Below are 20,406 nucleotides of genomic sequence, written 5' to 3'. Positions count from 1 at the left end.
GGCAGTTCCTTAGGAAGCTAAGTATAGAACTGCCATATGATCTGGCAATACCATTGTTAGGTATTTACTCAGAGGACATAAGGGCAAGGACACAAATGGACATTTGCACACCAGTGTTTATAGCAGCATTATTTACAATTGCAAAGAGATGGAAACAGCCAAAATGTCCATCAACAGATGCGTGGCTAAACAAGCTGCTGTATATACATATGATGGAATATTATGCAGCCGTAAGACAGAACAAAGTTATGAAGTATGTAACAACATGGATGGACCTTAAGGACATTATGCTGAGTGAGATTAGCCAGAAATAAAAGGACAAATACTGTAGAGTCTCACTGATATGAACTGACATTAGTAAATAAACCTGGAGAATTTCATTGGTAACAGACACCATCAGGAGATAGAAATAGGGTGAGATATTGGATAATTGGAGCTGAAGGAATATAGATTGTGCAACACGACTGACTGTGAAAACTCAGAAATGGATAGCACAACACTACCTAACTGTAATACAATTATGTAAAAACAATGAATGAAGCTGAATGTGAGAATGACAGAGGAAGGAGAGCTGGGGGCACAAATGAAATCAGAAAGAAAGATAGACGATAAAGACTGATATGGTATAATCTAGGAATGCCTAGAGTGTATAATGATAGTGACTAAATGTATAAATTCAAAAAATGTTTTTGCCTGAGGAAGAACATAGGAATGTCATTAATGCAGGGTGTTGAAAATAGATAGTAATTAATATTTTAAAATTTTAACTTATGTGTGAGACTAAAGCAAAAAATATTTATTTGGTACAAAATGTATATTTTGACTAGTGCATTTCCTAATATAACTTATTTGGACAGCTTAAATTCATTTAAGACAGCTTAAATGAACACCATAAGTACATGGAACCTTGAGTAGGGCATGAGATTTTGTTGGTTTGTCCAGAGTGATGCCCCGATAAATCCTAGAGTGATTTGAACAGTGAATGAAAAAGTATTTGCAAAGTTCCCTTGGAGAATGGTGAGAAAGGGAGAAAATTCAACTTCCCCAAGTTGAATTCTTTGTATTCTCACAAGCAGAGAGGACAACCAAAGCAATAGGCTGAGCCCCCAATCTTGCAGTTTGTTCATATGAAACTTAACCCCACAAAGAATAGGTCAAGCCTACTTAAAATTAGGCCTAAGAGTCACCCCCAAGAGAACCTCTTTTGTTGCTCAGATGTGGCCTCTCTCTCCAGCCAGCACAACAAGCAAACTCACTGCCCTCCCCCTGTCTATGTGGGACATGACTCCCAGGGGTGTGGACCTTTATGGCGGCATGAGATGGAAATCCTGGAATGAGCTCAGACTCAGCATCAAGGGATTGAGAAGGCCTTCTCGACTAGGGGAGGGAGGAGTGAAATGAGACAAGGTGGAGTGTCGGTGGCTGACAGATTCCAAGCACAGTTGAGGGTTTGTCCTGGCGGTTATTTTTACACATTAAATAGATACACCTTGTTAGTCAAGATGTAATGGAGAGGCTGGAGGGAACTGCCTGAAAATGTAGAGCTATGTCCCAGTGGCCATGTTTCTTGAAGATGGTTGTATGGTGGTGTGGCTTTCACAATGTGCCTGTGTGATTGTGAGAGCCTTGTGTCTGATGCTCTTTTTATCTACCTTATCAACAGATGAGTAAAATAAATGGAATAAAAATAAATGATAGGGGGAGAAAAAAGGTAGGCCCAACAGTCACCCCCAGAGAGCCTCTTTTGTTGCTCAGATGTGGCCTCTCTCTCAACCAACATGGCAAGCAAACTCACTGCCCTCCCCCTCTCTCTATGTGGGACATGACTCCCAGGGGTGCAAACCTCCCTGGCAACGTGGGACAAAAATCCTAGAATGAGATGGGACTCAGCATCAAGGAATTGAGAAAACCTTCTCAACCAAAAGAGAGAAGAGAGAAATGAGACAAAATAAAGTGTCAGTGGCTGAGAGATTTCAAACAGAGTCGAGAGGTTACCCTGGAGGTTATTCTTAGGCATTATATAGATATCCCCTTTTTAGTTTATGGTGTATTAGAGTGGCTAGAGGGAAGTGCCTGAAACTGTAGACTGTGTTCCAGCAGCCATGTTTCTTGAAGATGATTGTATAATGATATAACTTTTGCATTGTGACTGTGTGATTGTGGAAACCTTGTTCTGATTCTCCTTTTGTCTACAGTATGGACAGAAGAGTAAAAAATATGGATTAAAAAACAAACAATTAGGGGGAACAAAGGTTAAAATTAATTGAGTAGACTGAAATACTAGTGGTTAATGAAATGAAATGGTAAGAGGTATAGCATGTATGAGTTTTTTCTTTTTTCTTTCTTTTTCTGGAGGGACACAAATGTTCAAAACAATGATCATGGTAATGGATATACAACTATGTGATGATATTGTGAGCCACTGGTTGTAACCATGTCAAGAATGTTCGTATGTCAAGAATGATTGTTATGTCAAGAATGTTGGTATATCAGTTCATTGTTTATAATAAAAACATTTAAAAAAAAACTCAAAGGTCTTACAATCTAATAGGAGTAAATGACTTGAAAGAAACTGTAATTCAAGACAGAATGCCAAAAATATCAATGTAAAAGTGACTAGTAAGTTAAAATGGGTACTGGTCTGACCAAAGGGATCAGGAAGTTTTGATCAAGAGGCAGCCTATCAGCTAGGTCCGGAGAATGAGAAGGACTCCTGTGGGTAGGAAAAGAATGGGGCTAATGGGGATCAAAACATCAGGGTAAAGGGACAGCATAAAGCAAAGCCAGGGACACTGGTGCTCATAAAAATGAGTAACCAGCTAGGTATACTAGTGCTCATAAAAGTGAGTAACCAGAATGACTATAGTAAATTATGCAATACAGAAATATAATGGGAGATTGAGGCTGAAAATATCTGGGTTTAGATCATGGACAATCCTGATTACATGCTTGCTAAGAAATTACAGTTTATTTGGCAGAAGACTGGAAGTCAAAGCAAGTTTTTGAGAAGAAAGCTCATTGTATGCTAGCAACATATCCCTATCCTCTACCTTGGATCATGGACTGTTAGTTGGAATAGTTACCTGGTCTATTTCTTATTTAGATGTGGACCTTGGACAAGCTGCTTAATATGCCTTGGTTTCCCCATTTCCAATTGGTAATAAAATAGCACCAGTTTCCTAAGGATAATACATGTTAAGTACCTAAAATAGTAGCTAGAACGAACCCTTATAAATTTTAGTTATAAATACACATACTGTGTACTTCAGCCCAGTACTGCAGGACTAATGATACAATAAAAGGGGTTTCCAAGAGAAGGAAGCCCTAGGAATAATGGACTAAGGATCTGCAAAGATTTAAAAAGGGGCAACTATAGAATTATCAGAGAGCCATATAAATAAAACAGTAGTTTGGATAAATTTGTGATCTTGTTCTGAGTTCAAAGAATTCATTTTTAATTGCATCCATTAATTAACACCTCAAAAGAAATAACCTGGATATTTGTGTTAAAATTATGTTAGCAGAATAATGCAATGATGTGAATGAACCTGTGGGACATTTGGTGAGGCAAAGTAATCCAGAAACAAAAGAGCAAATATTGTATGGGCTCATTTAAAAATACTTATAAGAAAACTGGGGCCTAGATTGTAAGCTCTTATAGCAGTCACATTTAGTCCAGAGCGGTTTTGACGGGCTGTTTTATAACAATGAAACCAATCAAGTCAGAATTAAGGCATTTCAGAACACGGGGATAAGGAAGGTATTGCCTATATTTCAGAACTTCACCTACTCTTTGAAACCAAAAAAAAGAAAGGTTTATTATGCCCAGAACCTAAATTTTCTGTAGCACATAATCTAAGACAACCTGCCTGGATAGATCATTTAAACTATCCAAACACACAGACCCCAGAATAAGAATGAGAGCCTTTAATCTGTATAGCTTAATGGAATGCCTGGATACATCCCAGACTATATTAAGTAGACAATCAAGAAGTATTGGCCAAACTTTACCACTGGGGAAACCCTGGATATTGTGCCAAACATTAGGGACACCCAAATCAACAGGTCAAGCCCCTGATCTTAAGGCTTGCCCTTGTGAAGCTTATGTTTGTAGCAGAGAAGCTTAGCCTACTTATAGGTATGCCTAAGAGTCACCTCCAGAGGACCTCTTCTGTTGCTCAGTGGGCCTCACTCTCTCTAAGCCTAACTCTGCAAGTGAAATCACTGCCCTTCCCGCTATGTGGGACATGACATCCAGGGATGAAAGTCTCCCTGGCTGCGTGGGAGATGACTCCCAGGGATGAGCCTCGATCTACCACCATAGGATCAACAATACCATCCTGACAAAAAGGGGGAAAAGAAATCAACAAATAAGGTTATCAGTGGCTGAGATACCAAACCACAACCAAACCACATAACTTGCCAAACTGCAACCAAAACCATTCCAGCCAATCCTAAAGAAACCTAAGATTCTACATAGGTTCCAACACAGTAGGGTAACTTTCCAAAACCTACAACCTCCAGATGGGTCCCTGGACCAGCTACGTTCTGAAGTGGGGTCAGTCTTTCCAGAACATCACCTAGTTTCATCCCCCTATCCCATTTTATCAACAGCCCCTTCCAATATAAAGAAGTTAGAATGCGCATAGCCCAAATACCTCTAAAGAATGAGAGAAAGATCAAAGGTGATAGAGGAGAAGGTAGGGTTTAACAAATGAGTATGAGTGCTGAATTATTATGCTGATATTTCTTTTAGCCTCCAGTACCTTAGAGCAGCTAGAAATAAAAACCTAAAATTATAGAATTATAATTCATACCAAACTCTGAAACCTGTTCTATAGTTAACTGTTGTGATGTACTTTGAAATTTATTGCTTTTATATATTTATGCTATAAAGAGAGTTAACAGAGAAGATAGGATTTAACAAATGAGTATGACTGCTGAATCATTATACTGATATTTCTGTTGGTCTCCAGTGTCTTGGAGCAACAAGAAGGAAAAACAAAAAATCATGGAACTATAAACCACACCAAACTTTAAAATCTATTCTACAATTACTTGTTACAATATACTTGGAGATTTATTGATTTATTGATTTTTTGTATATATGTTATATTTCACAATAAAAAAAGTTTTAATAAAAAAAATTATGTGAGACTTCCGGAGAAGATGGCGGCTTAGTAAGACGCGCGGGTCTTAGTTCCTCCTCCAGAAAAGCAACTAAAGAAACAGAAACAATACGAAACAGCTCCCGGAGTCACGACAGAGACCAAAAAGACAGCGTACCCCATTCTGGAACAGCTGAACGGGCAAGGAGAATCTGCTGCGGTGAGATACCCGAGGGGCGCGCGTTTTCCCGGCCGGGGCGGCTGGTGACTGGGGTCCCCTCCACGCACATGGCTCCCCGGTCTGACTGGGAATGTTGGATAGCGGGGCCCTCCCATCACGCTTGGCGTTTCGGGCCAGCTGGGCAATTAGGACCGGCACTCTCCCAAGCCGCGGCGGCCAGCGACCCCCACCTCCACGCACGGTTTCCCGGGCCGACTGCCGTGCAGACAGACGAGCACCACGAGCGCCACCTACTGGGCAGGAAAAGAAAAACAGAGCCCAGAGATTTCACAGAAAAACCTTTCAACCAGCTGGGTCCCACACCCAGGGAAATCTGATCAAATGCCCAGACACCAGCAGAAAATAATGGATGACGCTCGGAAAATTGAAGATATGGCCCAGTCAAAGGAACAAACCAATAGTTCAAATGAGATACAGGAGCTGAGACAACTAATGCTGAATATACGAACAGAAATGGAAAACCTCTTCAAAAACCAAATCAATAAATTGAGGGAGGACATGAAGAAGACATGGGCTGAACAAAAAGAAGAAATAGAAAATCTGAAAAAACAAATCACAGAACTTATGGGAGTGAAGGACAAAGAAGAAAAAATGGAAAAAACAATGGATACCTACAATGGTAGATCTAAAGAGACAGAAGCTACAATTAGTGAACTGGAGGATGCAACATCTGAATTCCAAAAAGAAACAGAAACTATAGGGAAAAGAATGGAAAAACTTGAGCAGGGGATCAGGGAACTGAATGACAATATGAAGCGCACAAATATATGTGTTGTGGGTGTCCCAGAAGGAGAAGAGAAGGGAAAAGGAGGAGAAAAACTAATGGAAGAAATTATCACTGAAAATTTCCCAACTCTTATGAAAGACCTAAATTTGCAGATCCAAGAAGGGCAGCGCACCCCAAAGAGAATAGACCCAAATAGGCGTTCTCCAAGACACTTACTAGTTAGAATGTCAGAGGTCAAAGAGAAAGAGAGGATCTTGAAAGCAGCAAGAGAGAAACAATCTGTCACATACAAGGGAAACCCAATAAGACTATGTGTAGATTTCTCAGCAGAAACCATGGAAGCTAGAAGACAGTGGGATGATATATTTAAATTACTAAAAGAGAAAAACTGCCAACCAAGACTCCTATATCCAGCAAAATTGTCCTTCAAAAATGAAGGAGAAATTAAAACATTTATAGACAAAAAGTCAGAGAGAATTTGTGACCAAGAGACCAGCTCTGCAAGAAATACTAAAGGGAGCACTAGAGTCAGATACGAAAAGACAGAAGAGAGAGGTATGGAGTAAAGTGTAGAAAGAAGGAAAATCAGATATGATATATATAATACAAAAGCCAAAATGGTAGAGGAAAATATTATCCAAACAGTAATAATACTAAAAGTTAATGGACTGAATTTCCCAATCAAAAGACATAGAATGGCAGAATGGATTACGACCCAGCAATACCACTGCTAGGTATCTACTCAAAGGACTTAAGGGCAAAGACACAGACGGACATTTGCACACCAGTGTTTATAGCAGCATTATCTACAATTGCAAACAGATGGAAACAGCCAAAATGTTCATCAACAGACGAGTGGCTAAACAAACTGTGGCGTATACCTATGATGGAATATTATGCAGCTTTAAGACAGACTAAACTTATGAAGCATGTAATAACATGGATGGACCTAGAGAACATTATGCTGAGTGAGTCTAGCCAAAAACTAAAGGACAAATACTGTAAGGTCCCACTGATGTGAACCGACATTCGAGAATCAACTTGGAATATATCATTGGTAACAGAGACCAGCAGGAGTTAGAAACAGGGTAAGATAATGGGTAATTGGAGCTGAAGGGATACAGACTGTGCAACAGGACTAGATACAAAAACTCAAAAATGGACAGCACAATAATACCTAAGTGTAATGTAACTAGGTTGGAACACTGAATGAAGCTGCACCTGAAATATGGTTTTTTGTTTGTTTGTTTGTGTGTTTGTATCTTTTGTTTTTGTTTTTTTTTCTTTTTCCTTTATATATATATATTTTATTAGTATTATTATTTTAATTCTCTTCTCTATATTAACATTCTATATCTTTTTCTGCTGTTTTGCTAGTTCTTTTCCTAAATCGATGCAAATGTACTAAGAAATGATGATCATACATCTATGTGATGATACTAAGAATTACTGAGTGCATTTGTAGAATGGAATGATTTCTAAATGTTGTGTTAATTTCTTTTCTTTTTTTTGATTAATAAAAAAAATTTAAAAAAAAATTATGTTAGCAGAATAACACAAAATAATACAAACACCTGTGATGTACGGGTCTTTGCAAGAGGAGAAGTACATGCTTCTTGAAATTGATCTTCATTAATTCCAATCTCTTTGAGGTAACTTTCTAACAGCTTTTCAACCTAAAAAGAAAAACAAACTTTAAGTTCTATAATTTACATAGAAATATTCTAAATGACAACTTTTATATTAAGTATTTAGTTTAGAAATATAGAATCAAATGCTTGTTTGTAATTATTAATGTACATATTACATGAAAGTGACATTGTCTTTCACAGAAAAACTAATATTTTTTGTAGAGAATCACATGAAATGATTTTCCACAACTTTTTCTCTCTACTAAAAATAATTTGTCAGAATTATGAAATACAATATAGTACAACTCTTTTGCTGCCAAAGGCATTTATTTAAATCAAAAGACAACTACGGCAAAATGAATAACACTTCTCTAGATTCATAGAAAAATAAGAAAATTTAAAGATTAGATGAAAGATCCCTTAAAATAATTGTCACAAAACCATAAATACTTTAGTCTAGAGCAGAAGAGATAAGAGGTCATAAGATTGAGATGCTGGCGAACCTGAGAGACTGATACAACTGGGAATATCATTAGGTTAGACTGAATTTTCGTAAAATTAAGGAATTTTTATAGAAAAATCCATTTATTTAATTTAGAAAAACTAAAAAGAATACTATTCTAATTGCCTTTAAAAGTCAGTGAAAAATAAATGTACAAACAAAAGAATGTTTTTACATGGACAAGAACTAATGGTGCTGAAAATGGGATAGTAAATGGAAAAAATTCAATCAATGCAAACTAGAGTCCATAATAAATAAAATAAAAATAAATAAAAGTTATTGGAAGTTAAATGTCAGAGGTGATGTAAGGGAAGAGAATGGGATTCTTGGTGGTGTTATTTCTCCTTTTTATTATTTTTTATTAATCTTCTTTTATTTTTTCTCTTCCTCTTTCTTTGTGGAAGAAATGGAAATGTCCTCTTATAGACTGTGGTGATGAATAACTATATGATTATATCAGGAGCCACTGATTGTTTACTTAGGTTGGATTGTATGGTGTGTGAATAAAACTTTAAAAATTAAAAAGAAAGATACAAATATTGGAGAAAAGGTGGAGAAAGGGATGTACCTATTTACTATTGGTAGGGAAGTGAGGTGGAGGGCAGTGTGGTGGTTCCACAGAGGCGTAATATATATATATATATATATATATTCAAATACACCTTTATGAGGCATATACGTGGAACAACTAAAAGCAGGGACACGAATAGACATTTGCACACTATTTTTATGGTGGGAGCATTCACGATTTGCAATGGATGCATGTGGCCTAAAGGTACATTGACTGATGAACAGAGGGCCAACTATGGTGTAAACATGCAATGGAGTATTGAGCGGCTGCAAGAAAGAATGAAGTTGTGAGGCATACAACTAGATGAATGGACCTTGAGGACAGTATGTTGAATGAAATAAGCTAGAACCAAAAATACAAACATTAAAACACCTTACTAATTTGGAGTAGCTATAATGTGCGAACTCAGAAAATTGAATTTGAGAGCACAGGTTATCAGGGGAAGGCTTATTATAGATTTCTAGATTGTAAGCTCTTATACCAGTCACATTTATTCCTGAGATGTAACAGTTATTTCTAAATTCTGAGATGCTGAGCTCTCTGGGTATAACCTGGTTGTTCCCTGGAACTTTGGATATCTATCTCAGAGCTAGAGGTCTACAGCTATAAACGTCAGCATAACCCCATACAGCAACTGTTAAAAAAAAAAAAAAAAAGCTGAAAAAAAGATCAAACTTCAATAAGAGATATGAATGATGCAGATATGGTTAGGACTAAGGCAAATCAAAATACAGGGTAAAGGATAATGACTGTGCTTCAAAACTTCAACTTCTATGTGAGACCTAAAGAAATGTTTATTTGGTACAAAATTTATATTTTCTGTAACACAATATATAATTCAACTTGTATGGTCAGTTATTCAAGCACCATAATTACATGGAACCTTGAATAGGGAGTGTGAGACCTTGTTGATTTGTACAGGATAGTATGATACCCCAATACATCCAAGGGTAATGTGAGCAAAGAATAAAAAAAATTTGCAAAGTCCACTTGAGGGAGTGGGAGAAAAAATATGGACATACTAAACTTTACCACCTGGGAAATTCCTAATATTCTCACAAGCAGTGAGGACTACCAAGTTAATAAGTTGAGCCCTCAATCTTGCCCTTATGAAACTTATTCCTGCAAAAGAGAAGCTAAGCATACTTATAATTATGTCTGGCAACATGGGACATGACTCCTGGGGATAAGCCTGGACCCAACATTATGGGTTTGAGAAAGCATTCTTGACCAAACGGGAAGAGAAATCAACCAAAATTAAGTTTCAGTGGCTGAGATATTTCAAATAGAATAAAGAGGTCATTCTGGAGGCTATTCTTATGTATTATATAGATATCTCTTTTTAGTTATTAGTATATTCGAATAGCTAGAAGGAAATACCTGAAGCTTCTGAACTATAATCCAGTATCCTTGACTCTTGAAGACAACTGTATAACTTTATAGCTTTTTTCTAAGTAATTTTATTTATTTGCTTATTTATTTATTTATGACACATAACCACAAACACAAACATTCTTACCATATGATCACTCCATTCTTGTTTTATAATCAGTAACTCACAATATCATCAGGCTGTATATTCATCATCATGATCATTTCTTAGAACATTTGCATCAATTCAGAAAAAGAAATAAAAAGAAAACAGAAAAAAATTCATACATACCATACCCTTTACCCCTCCCTTTCATTGATCACTAGCATTTCAATCTACTAAATTTATTTTAACATTTGTTCCCCCTATTATTTATTTATTTTTAACCCATACATTTTACTCATCTGTCAACATGACAGATAAAAGGAGCATGAGAACAAAGGTTTCACAACCACACAGTCACATTGACAATATAGCTTTTATAGTGTGACCGCATAATTATGAAAATTTTGTGACCAACACTCCCTTTATTCACTGTATGGACAAATAGAGTAAAAAAAATTAGGACAAAAAATATATAAATAATAGGGCAAAATAAGGGTATGGATATTTGGGGTGCTCTTTTTCATTTTTATTTTTATTCTGCTCTCTTTTTTTGAAGTACTAAAAATGTTCAAAAATTTATTGTGATGATGAATGCACAACTATATGATGATACTGTGAACTGTGTTCTAGTTTGCTAGTGCCAGAATGCAATATACCAGAAGTGGAATGGCTTTTAAAAGGGGGAATTTAATAAGTTACAAGGCCATGAACTTGTCCAAAGTTCTAAGGCCATGAACTTATCCAAAGTAAAGCAAGTCTATAGAAATGTCCAAATTAAGGCACCAAAGAGTGAAGAGGCTACCTTCACTCAAAAAAGGCCAATGAACTTCAAGGTTTCTCTCTCAACTGGAAAGGCACATGGCTATGTCTGCTAGCAAAAGGCACATGGCTATGTCTGCTAGCTGTCTCTCCAGGCTTCTTGTTTCATAAAGCTCTCCCAGGGGCATTTTCCTTCTTCATTTCCAAAGATCTCTGGCTAGCGGACTCCTCTCTACAAAATGTTTCCTTTTTTAAAGGAATCTAGTAAACTAATCAAGACCACCTGGAATGAGTGGAGTCAGAACTCCATGGAAACCATTTAATAAAAAGTTACCACCCACAACTGGGTTGGTCACATCACCATGGAAGCAATAAAAAAGCTCCCAGCCAGCAATGTTGAATGAGGATTAAAGGACATGACTTTTCTGGGGTCCACCACAGATTCAAACCAGCACACACTGATTGTACACTGTCATGGTCAGGTTCATGTATCAACTTTGCCAAGTGGTGGTACCTGTTTGTCTGGTTGGGCAAGTGCTGGCCTGTCTGTTGCTATGAGGCCATTTCATAGAATTAAATCATGATCACGTCAGCTGCATACATAGCTGATTCCATCTGTAATCAGCCAAGGGGAGTACGTCTGCAATGAGTGGTGTTTAATCTCATTACTGGAAGTCTTTTAAGGAGGATTCAGAAGAAACAGGCTCTCTTCCTGCTTCAGCCGGTGAGACCCTCTTGTGGAGTTCGTCCAGACCCCCGTCGGAATCGTCAGCTTCACAGCCTGCCCTACAGATTTTGGACTCTACGTTCCCATGGTTATGTGAGACACTTTTATAAATTTTATATTTATAAATATTTCCTATTGATTCTGTTTCTCTAGAGAACCCTAACTAATACATACACTTTGGATGATTATATGGTATGTGAATATATCTCAATAAAATTGCATAACAAAAAAAAGTCAGTGATAAAATACTCACCAGTTCTTTATATTCCTGATGAATCTCTGTATAGGTCAATTTGCTTTCTTCTTCATCATCAAAAACTAAATTTAAAAGAAAAATATCATGTAGTTTTAAAAAAAAACATTTCACTTCATTAATGCAATATAAAGTCCACTCCTTAAAAAAAAAGAAATATCATTCTTAAAACCTAGCTCTTTGACCACCAGGAGATAGAAATAGGGTAAGATATTGGGTAATTGGAGCTGAAGGGATACAGATTGTGCAACAGGACTGATTGTGAAAACTCAGAAATGGATAGCACAATACTACCTAATTGTAATACAATTATATTAGAACACTGAATGAAGCTGAATGTGAGAATGATAGAGGGAGGAGGGCTGGGGGCACAAATGAAATCAGAAAGAAAGATAGATGATAGAGACTGAGATGGTATAATCTAGGAATGCCTAGAGTGTATAATGATAGCAACTAAATGTACAAATTTAAAAATGTTTTTGCATGAGGAAGAACAAAGGATGTCATTACTGCAGTGTTGAAAATAGTAATATTTTAAATTTTTAACTTACGTGTGAGACTAAAGCAAAAAATGTTTATTTGGTACAAAATTTATATTTGTTCCTATTATAACTTATGTGGACAGCTTAATTGAATATCATGAGTACATGGAACCTTGAGTGGGGCATAAGATTTTGTAGGTTTGTCCAGAGTGATGCCCCAATAAATCCAAGAGTGATGTGAACAGTGAGTAAAAAAGTACTTGCAAAGTCCCCTTGGGGGAATGCTGAGAAAGGGAGAAAATTCAATTTCCCCAAGTTGAATTCTTTTTTTTTTTTACATGGGCAGGCACCGGAAATCGAACCCGGGTCCTTGGGCATGGCAGGCAAGCACTCTTACCTGCTGAGCCACCGTGGCCCACCCCCAAGTTGAATTCTTGATATTCTCACAAGCAGTGGGGACAATCAAAGCAATAGGCTGAGCCCCCAATCTTGCAGTTTGTTCATATGAAACTTAACCCCACAAAGAATAGGTCAAGCCTACTTAAAATTAAGCCTAAGAGTCACCCCCAAGAGAACCTCTTTTTTTTGCTCAGATGTGGCCTCTCTCTCCAGTCAACACAACAAGCAAACTCACTGCCCTCCCCCTGTCTAAGTGGGACATGACTCCCAGGGGTGTGGACCTTCCTGGCAACATGGGACAGAAATCCTAGAATGAGCTGGGGACTCAGCACCAAGGGATTGAGAAAACCTTCTCAACCAAAAGGGGGAAGAGCGAAATGAGATAACATAAAGTGTCAATGGCTGAGAGATTCCAAACAGAGTTGAGAGGTTATCCTGAAGGTTATTTTTACACATTAAATAGATACACCTTGTTAGTCAAGATGTAATGAAGAGGCTGGAGGGAACTGCCTGAAAATGTAGAGCTGTGTTCCAGTAGCCACATTTCTTAAAGATGACTGTAAAATGATACAGCTTTCACAATGTGACTGTGTGATTGTGAAAACCTTGTGTCTGATGCTCCTTTTATCTACCTTATCAACAGATGAGTAAAACATATGGAATAAAAATAAATAATAGGGGGAACAAATGCTAAAATAAATATAGATTGAAATGCTAGTGATCAATAAAAAGGAGGGGTAAGGGGTATGGTATGTATGAATTTTTTTTGTCTTTTTATTTCTTTTTCTGAATTGATACAAATTTTCTAAGAAATGATCATGATGTTGAATATGCAAATATGTGATATTATGAATTACTGACTATATATGTAGAACGGAATGATCATAAGTTAAGAATGTGTTATATATTTTTTTAATTTTTTTAAAAAGTTAGCTCTTCAACTTCAAATTTCTTAGTTTTTTTTCTTAACACCCTTATGTAAAGAGAACATCTGAGAATATAAATAGATATATTTAAAAATATTGAGACTACACCTACCACTTTTTCAGTCAAAGGGTCTTAGAAAATAGGTTATGAGCACTGACAAAGTGTCAGTTTTTCAGATTTCTTTGATAGAAAAGCAGAGTTCCTAGGCTATTTAGAAATCATACCGTTCTACATATGCACTCAGTAATTCTTAACATCATCACATAGATGCATGATCATCGTTTCTTAGTACATTTGCATCGGTTTAGAGGAACTAGCAACACAACAGAAAAAGATATAAAATGTTAATATAAAGAAAAGAAATAAAAGTAGTAATAATAGTAAAAAACAACAACAAACAAACAAACAAACAAGCAAACAAAAACAAAAAAAACCCTATAGCTCAGATGCAGCTTCATTCAGTGTTTTAACATGATTACTTTACAATTAGGTATTATTGTGCTGTCCATTTTTGAGTTTTTGTATCTAGTCCTGTTGCACAGTCTGTATCCCTTCAGCTTCAATTACCCATTGTCTTACCCTGTTTCTAACTCCTGCTGAACTCTGTTACCAATGACATATTTCAAGTTTATTCTCGAATGTCCGTTCACATCAGTGGGACCATACAGTATTTGTCCTTTAGTTTTTGACTGGATTCACTCAGCATAATATTCTCTAGGTCCATCCATGTTATTACATGGTTCATAAGTTTATCTTGTCTTAAAGCTGCATAATATTCCATCGTATGTATATACCACAGTTTGTTTAGCCATTCTTCTGTTGATGGACATTTTGGCTGTTTCCATCTCTTTGCAATTGTAAATAACGCTGCTATAAACATTGGTGTGCAAATGTCCGTTTGTGTCTTTGCCCTTAAGTCCTTTGAGTAGATACCTAGCAATGGTATTGCTGGGTCGTATGGCAATTCTATATTCAGCTTTTTGAGGAACCGCCAAACTGCCTTCCACAGTGGTTGCACCCAGAGTTCCTAGGCTATTAATTAGTTAAGTGGGTCACTATTCAATCCTGGATAATATTCTTTGTCAGATCATAGGTCTCACCTGTCATGATGCAAAGCATAGTGTGGTAATGACAGATTAAAGACACTGATACTAAAGGTCATGAAAAAATTGAAAATTCAGGTTATAATATTCAACTCTTACAGGGAAATACCTCCTACCCTAATAAACCTAAACATAGGATGCTCTCAATTTTTACTCATAAATAATACTATGAATACAGTTCTAGATTTTTTTTTAAATACACTGTGATTGTATTAGTTCCATCTCCAAAAAAGACAAGCAACCTAGGTATCTCGGATAAAAAAAAAAAGATTCTTAGAGAACAAAGAATCCTGTGCATATAAGCACTAAAACCAAAACCTAGGGTCATACAGAAAGTATTTTCTTTAAAAGTTCTTAGAAGACTGATGGAATGAACACATCTGAATATATCTACTTGACATATAAAAAAGCAAGTGAGTTAATGCACAAAAAAAACTTTTCACTACTACCTGAAGATGACCAAGTTATATGTTGCAACAAAGACTTCAGCTAATATCAGCTATGGAATTATGTTGAGAATAGTACTGCAAATGGACCCCATAAAATATTTCCAAATGTGTAATGACTGTCCATTTTTTTTGCCATTATACCCAGTAAGACAGCAAATAGAAAAATGCGAAATTTTCCCCAATAGATATGGGCAGCATTTTAATTTCAATGGAAGGTATCTTACCAACAGGAATCAAAAGTAAGCTATAATGGTCAAACTAAGTTAACACTTAGTAATATTACTTAAAAAAAAAAAAAAAAAAAAGAGGGTAGTGTAATGGTGGCTCATTGGCAGAATTCTCCCCTGCCATGCCAAAGACCGGGTTTGACTCCCAGTGCCTGCCCATGCCAAAAAAAGAAAAATTCTTGTGATTACTATGCATCTATACAGCTAATAATAATTACAACAATAATAGCTAAAACTTGTTGGGATAGTGACTCAAAGAGGTCAACCAACTGTAAAACAGTAACAATTAGACAAATGTATACAGACTGGATATTTAATAATAATAGGGAGTTACTACTAATTTTGTTAGGAGTGTTAATGTCATTGTGGCTATGTCTTTTTATTTTTTTAAAGAGTCCTTATCTCTCAGATATACCCACTGAAGTAATTACAGATAAATTACAGATAAATTGTATGTCTGGGATTTAATTTAAAATATTCCAGAGGAGGGATGGGGGTACTGTGCTATGGGAGAGGGTACAGATGAAAGCAGAAGCACTGGTAACTGCTGAAGCTCGGTGAGACATATATAAGTGTTCATCATTTTATTCCTACTTTTGTACTTGTTTGAAAATTTCCATAATAAAATGATAAACAAAAAACAACCTCCTTAGCTTCCTAAACTTTACACCCAAATCACAAGCAACAAAAGAAAAAAAGATAATGGGAACTCCTCAAAATCAAATGTTTCTGTACCTCAAAAGTCTTTGTCAAAAAGGTGAAGAGGCAGCGAACTCAATGGGAGAAAATATTTGGAAATCACATATTGGACAAAGGTTTGATTTTCTGTATATACAAAGAAATCATACAACTCAACAGCAAAAGAACAAACAACCCAATTATTAAATGGGCTAAAGATATGAACAGGCACTTTTCTGAGGCGCAAATACAGATGGCTCAAAAGCACATAAAGAGATGCTCATTTTCATTCTGCTGTAAGGGAAATGCAGATCAAGACTACAATGGGATCCCATCTCACACCTGTAAGAATGGCTGCTATTAAACAAACTGGAAACTATAAATGTTGGACAGGATGTGGAGAAACTGCAACACTTATGCAGTTATGAAGTAATTACAGATAAATTGTATGTCTGGGATTTGATGTATAATGGTGGGAATGTATAATGGTGCAACCACTATGGAAGACTGTTTGGTGGTTCCTCGGGATACTAAATATTGAGTTGCCCTATAACCCAGCAATAGCACTACTTGGTATATACCCAGAAGAACTGAAAGGAATGACACGAACAGGCATTTTCACACCAATGTTCCTAACAGCATTATTCACAATTGCCAAAAGATAGAAACAAACCAAATGCCCAGCAACAGATGAGTGGATCAACAAAATGTGGTATATACAAATGATGGAATATTATGCAGCAGTAAGACAAAATGACATCCTGAAGCACATAACAAGATGGATGAGCCTCAAGGACATAATGCCGAGTGAAATTAGCCAGACACAGAAGGATAGATACTGTATGATTCCACTTTTATGACTAGCATAAAGGTATAATCGGAGGCTTATAATACAGAATACAGGCGACTTAGAGATACATAGAAGGTAGAGATGGGTGAATCGTTAGCTAATGAGGTCGAACTCCAATGTAAGGGAATAGATAGGAGTGCAGGTGGTTCTCTAGTGGGTCTATAAGTAATATTACCATATTAAAGATAAACAAGATTGAAAGGGGTTGTATAGACCTACGTGTCGCACTGATTAGCCCTAGAAATATGAATTAGTTCTCACAAGAATTACATCAAAGATATGATTCTTATACAAAGAGTATTTAAGTCCAGGGTATGGGGGAAAATTGCTATTGCATGCTATGAGCTGTGTTCAAAAGGAAACCATCAGCACTACCACAGCAACAGCAGAGGTAAATAATGGGGGGAGGGACAAGAGTTAAGAGGAGGTTTAGATTTCCTATTTGGTGAGGGTGGTTTACTGGTTTTCTGTCTCTTGGGAACAATGTAATTATCTAAAATTGAGAATGTTGATGGGCTGTGGACTTTGGGCCCTCTACATGATGCCCAATGAATGCAGGTGGCTGAAGGATGAACTGACGGAGAAGTAGATTGGCGAACAATAGTATATACTTATGAACAAAGGTTTGGCTACTACAAAAAGGAACAAAATCGTGAGGCATGCAATGATGTGAATGAAAATGTGGGACATTTGGTGAGACAAAATAAGCCAGAAATAAAAAAAACAACAATGGTAGGTCACCTTTAGAAAATGCTTATAAGAAAGCAGGGGCCTAGATTATAAGCTTTTAGAGCAGATATATTAAGCCCAGAGTGGTAATTATTATTTCTGGATTTTGAGAGACTGTTATATATATATATTCAGAAAGAAGAATGAGGCTGAACAGGTTGGGGTTAAAGTAATTCATAATACAGGGGTAAGGAAGACAGTGTATTTTAGAACTACACATACTCTTTAAGACCCCTGGAAGAAAGGTTTATTTGGTCTGGAACTGAAATTTTCTGTAGTGCATAATCTAAATTAACCTACCCGTATAGCTCATTTGAACAACTGAAACACAGGGAGCACAGAATAAGAAAGAGGTCCTTTAATCCTGTATAGATTATTGTAATGACTGATTACATCCTAGAGTATATTAAGCAGAGAATCAAAAAGTACTGGCAACAGCCTCTGAGGGATGGGAAAAAGAATATGAAACTATTAAACCTTAACAAGAGGAAATCCCCTGATACTGTGTCAAACTGTAGGGATACCCAAATCACTAGGCCATATCCTCGATCATGAGACTTATTCTTGTGAAGCTTACATAGGTAGTGGAGAAGCTTAGACTACTTATAGGCATGCCTAAGAGTTACTTCTGGAGAACCTCTTTTGTTGCTCAGATGTGACCTCAATCTCTCTAAGCCCAACTCTGCAAGGAAATCATTGCCTTTCCCCCTAGGTAAGACATGAATGACATCCAGGGGTGAAAGTCTCCCTGGCGACATAGGAGATGACTCCTAGGGATAAATCCAGACCTGGCACCGTGGTATCAACAATTACATCCTGACCAAAAAGGGGAAAAGAAGTGTAATTAATAAAGTATCAGTGGAAGAGAGAGTTCAAATAGAGTCGAGAGGTTACTCTGGAGGTTGCTCTTATGCAAGCTTCAGGTAGACCTTGCTACCTATCATAATCTGCCAATCCACAACCAGCACCATTCCAGCCAATCCTAAAGAACACCTAGGGCAATATCTAAGATTCCACAAGGGTTCCCTGCACTAGAGTAATTTTCCAGAAACCTACAACCTCCAGATGGGTCCCTAGACCAGATAAATCCTGAAGCCTAGCCCAGCCTCTCCAGAACATCAGATAGTTCTATCTCCCTACCCCATATTAGTGACAGCCCTTTCCAATATGAAAAATTTAGAATTACCATAGCCCAAACACCCCTAAAGAGAGGGATGGAAAGGTCAAAGGTGATGGTGGAGTTACACAGAAAAGACAGGATTTAACAAATGAATATGAATGCTGAGTCATTAAATCAATACCTCTTTTAGTCTCCAGTATTTTAGAGTAGCTAGAAGTAAAAACCTAAAATTGTGAAATTGTAACACACGTCAAACTCTGAAATATGTTCTACAACTAACTGTGGTGTGTGCTTTGAAATTTATAGCTGTTTTGTATATATGTTATTTTTCACAAAAAAAAAAGGAAAAAAAGTCAATTTTGATGATAAAAAAATATATTTATGTCCCTAGCCTCCTATATTCTGGAGCAGCTAGAAGGAGTAATATGAGAGGATCGTAAGGTAGTTCATGACAGACTCTGGGATTTGTCCTGTAAGTACTTGTTGAAGAGTGCTTTGAAAACTATTGCTTTTTCATTTCTTTGTTTTATATATATGGTATACTATACAATAAAAAAAAGTTAAGAAAAAGAACAGAGAGAAAAAAATGCTAGAGAAAACGTGGAGAAAGAGATGTACTTATTCACTGTCAACAGAGAAACTGAGAAGTGCAGTACCTTGGAGGGCAGTGTGGTGGTTCCACAGGAGGCTAGGGGTAGGGTTGCTAGGTTGTATATACCTAGAGAGTGTGGGGACACGAATGGACATTTGCACACTGGTATATATGGTGACAGTGTTCATGATTCACAATGGATGGAAGTGGCCTAAAGGTACAATGACTGAGGGAAGGAAGGGGGAATTATGGTGTATACGTACAATGGACTGAGAGGTCACAAGAAGGAATGAAGTTGTGAGGCATGCAACTAGGTGAATGTACCTTAAGGACTATACAGAATATCAGAAACAGAAAGACAAATATTATCATGCCTCACTCATATGGACTAACTATAAAATAAAAACTTGGTGAACTGAAGTTAAGAAAATGGGTTATCAGCTCGGGCCCTATTGTAAAGGGTCCTAGATTGCAAGCTTTTACAGCAGTCACCTACATTCAGGAGTTGTAACTTATTTCTAAATTCTGAGATACTGAGCTGTTTGTACATTAACTGATCGTTCCCAGAAACTTTGGGTATTTATGTGACACCTAAGACTCAGATTTGGAGCTCTGAAGCTATGAGAGTCAGCACTACCCCATACAGTCACTGTTTAAAAAGCTGAAAAAGGAATTAGACTTCTACTAGAGATATGAATGAAGCTGATCTGGATAGGATAAGGTAAATCAGAAAACAGGGTAAAGGATAATATTGTCCATATTTTAAACTTCAATTTCTGTGTAAGACCAAAGCAGAGATGTTTATTTCGTGTAAAATTTATACTTTGGGTAGTGCATTACCTAATTTAACTTGT

The 20,406-nt window shown here is 36.8% G+C and overlaps 1 protein-coding gene across 2 annotated transcripts in view; it reads right to left on the bottom strand.

Annotated features, from left to right (window-relative positions):
* The window catches only part of CFAP36 (cilia and flagella associated protein 36), a 73,903-nt gene that overhangs the window by 45,546 nt on the left and 7,951 nt on the right, over positions 1-20,406 (bottom strand). For both annotated transcript variants that reach the window (XR_013164272.1, XM_077134270.1), the window contains exons 2-3: positions 11,997-12,061; positions 7,651-7,752 (exon numbers count right to left, since the gene is read on the bottom strand). Coding sequence is in view for 1 of the 2 variants with exons in the window: in XM_077134270.1 (XP_076990385.1) it covers positions 7,651-7,752; positions 11,997-12,061 (167 nt within the window). In the remaining variant the exon portion in view is untranslated. The remainder of the gene's footprint in view (positions 1-7,650; positions 7,753-11,996; positions 12,062-20,406) is intronic.

The sequence above is a fragment of the Tamandua tetradactyla genome, chromosome 17 (assembly GCF_023851605.1).
Source record: "Tamandua tetradactyla isolate mTamTet1 chromosome 17, mTamTet1.pri, whole genome shotgun sequence".
NCBI classification, from domain to species: domain Eukaryota; kingdom Metazoa; phylum Chordata; class Mammalia; order Pilosa; family Myrmecophagidae; genus Tamandua; species Tamandua tetradactyla.
Note: the sequence above shows the minus strand (reverse complement) of the source record. Positions and strands in the feature narration are given on the sequence as shown.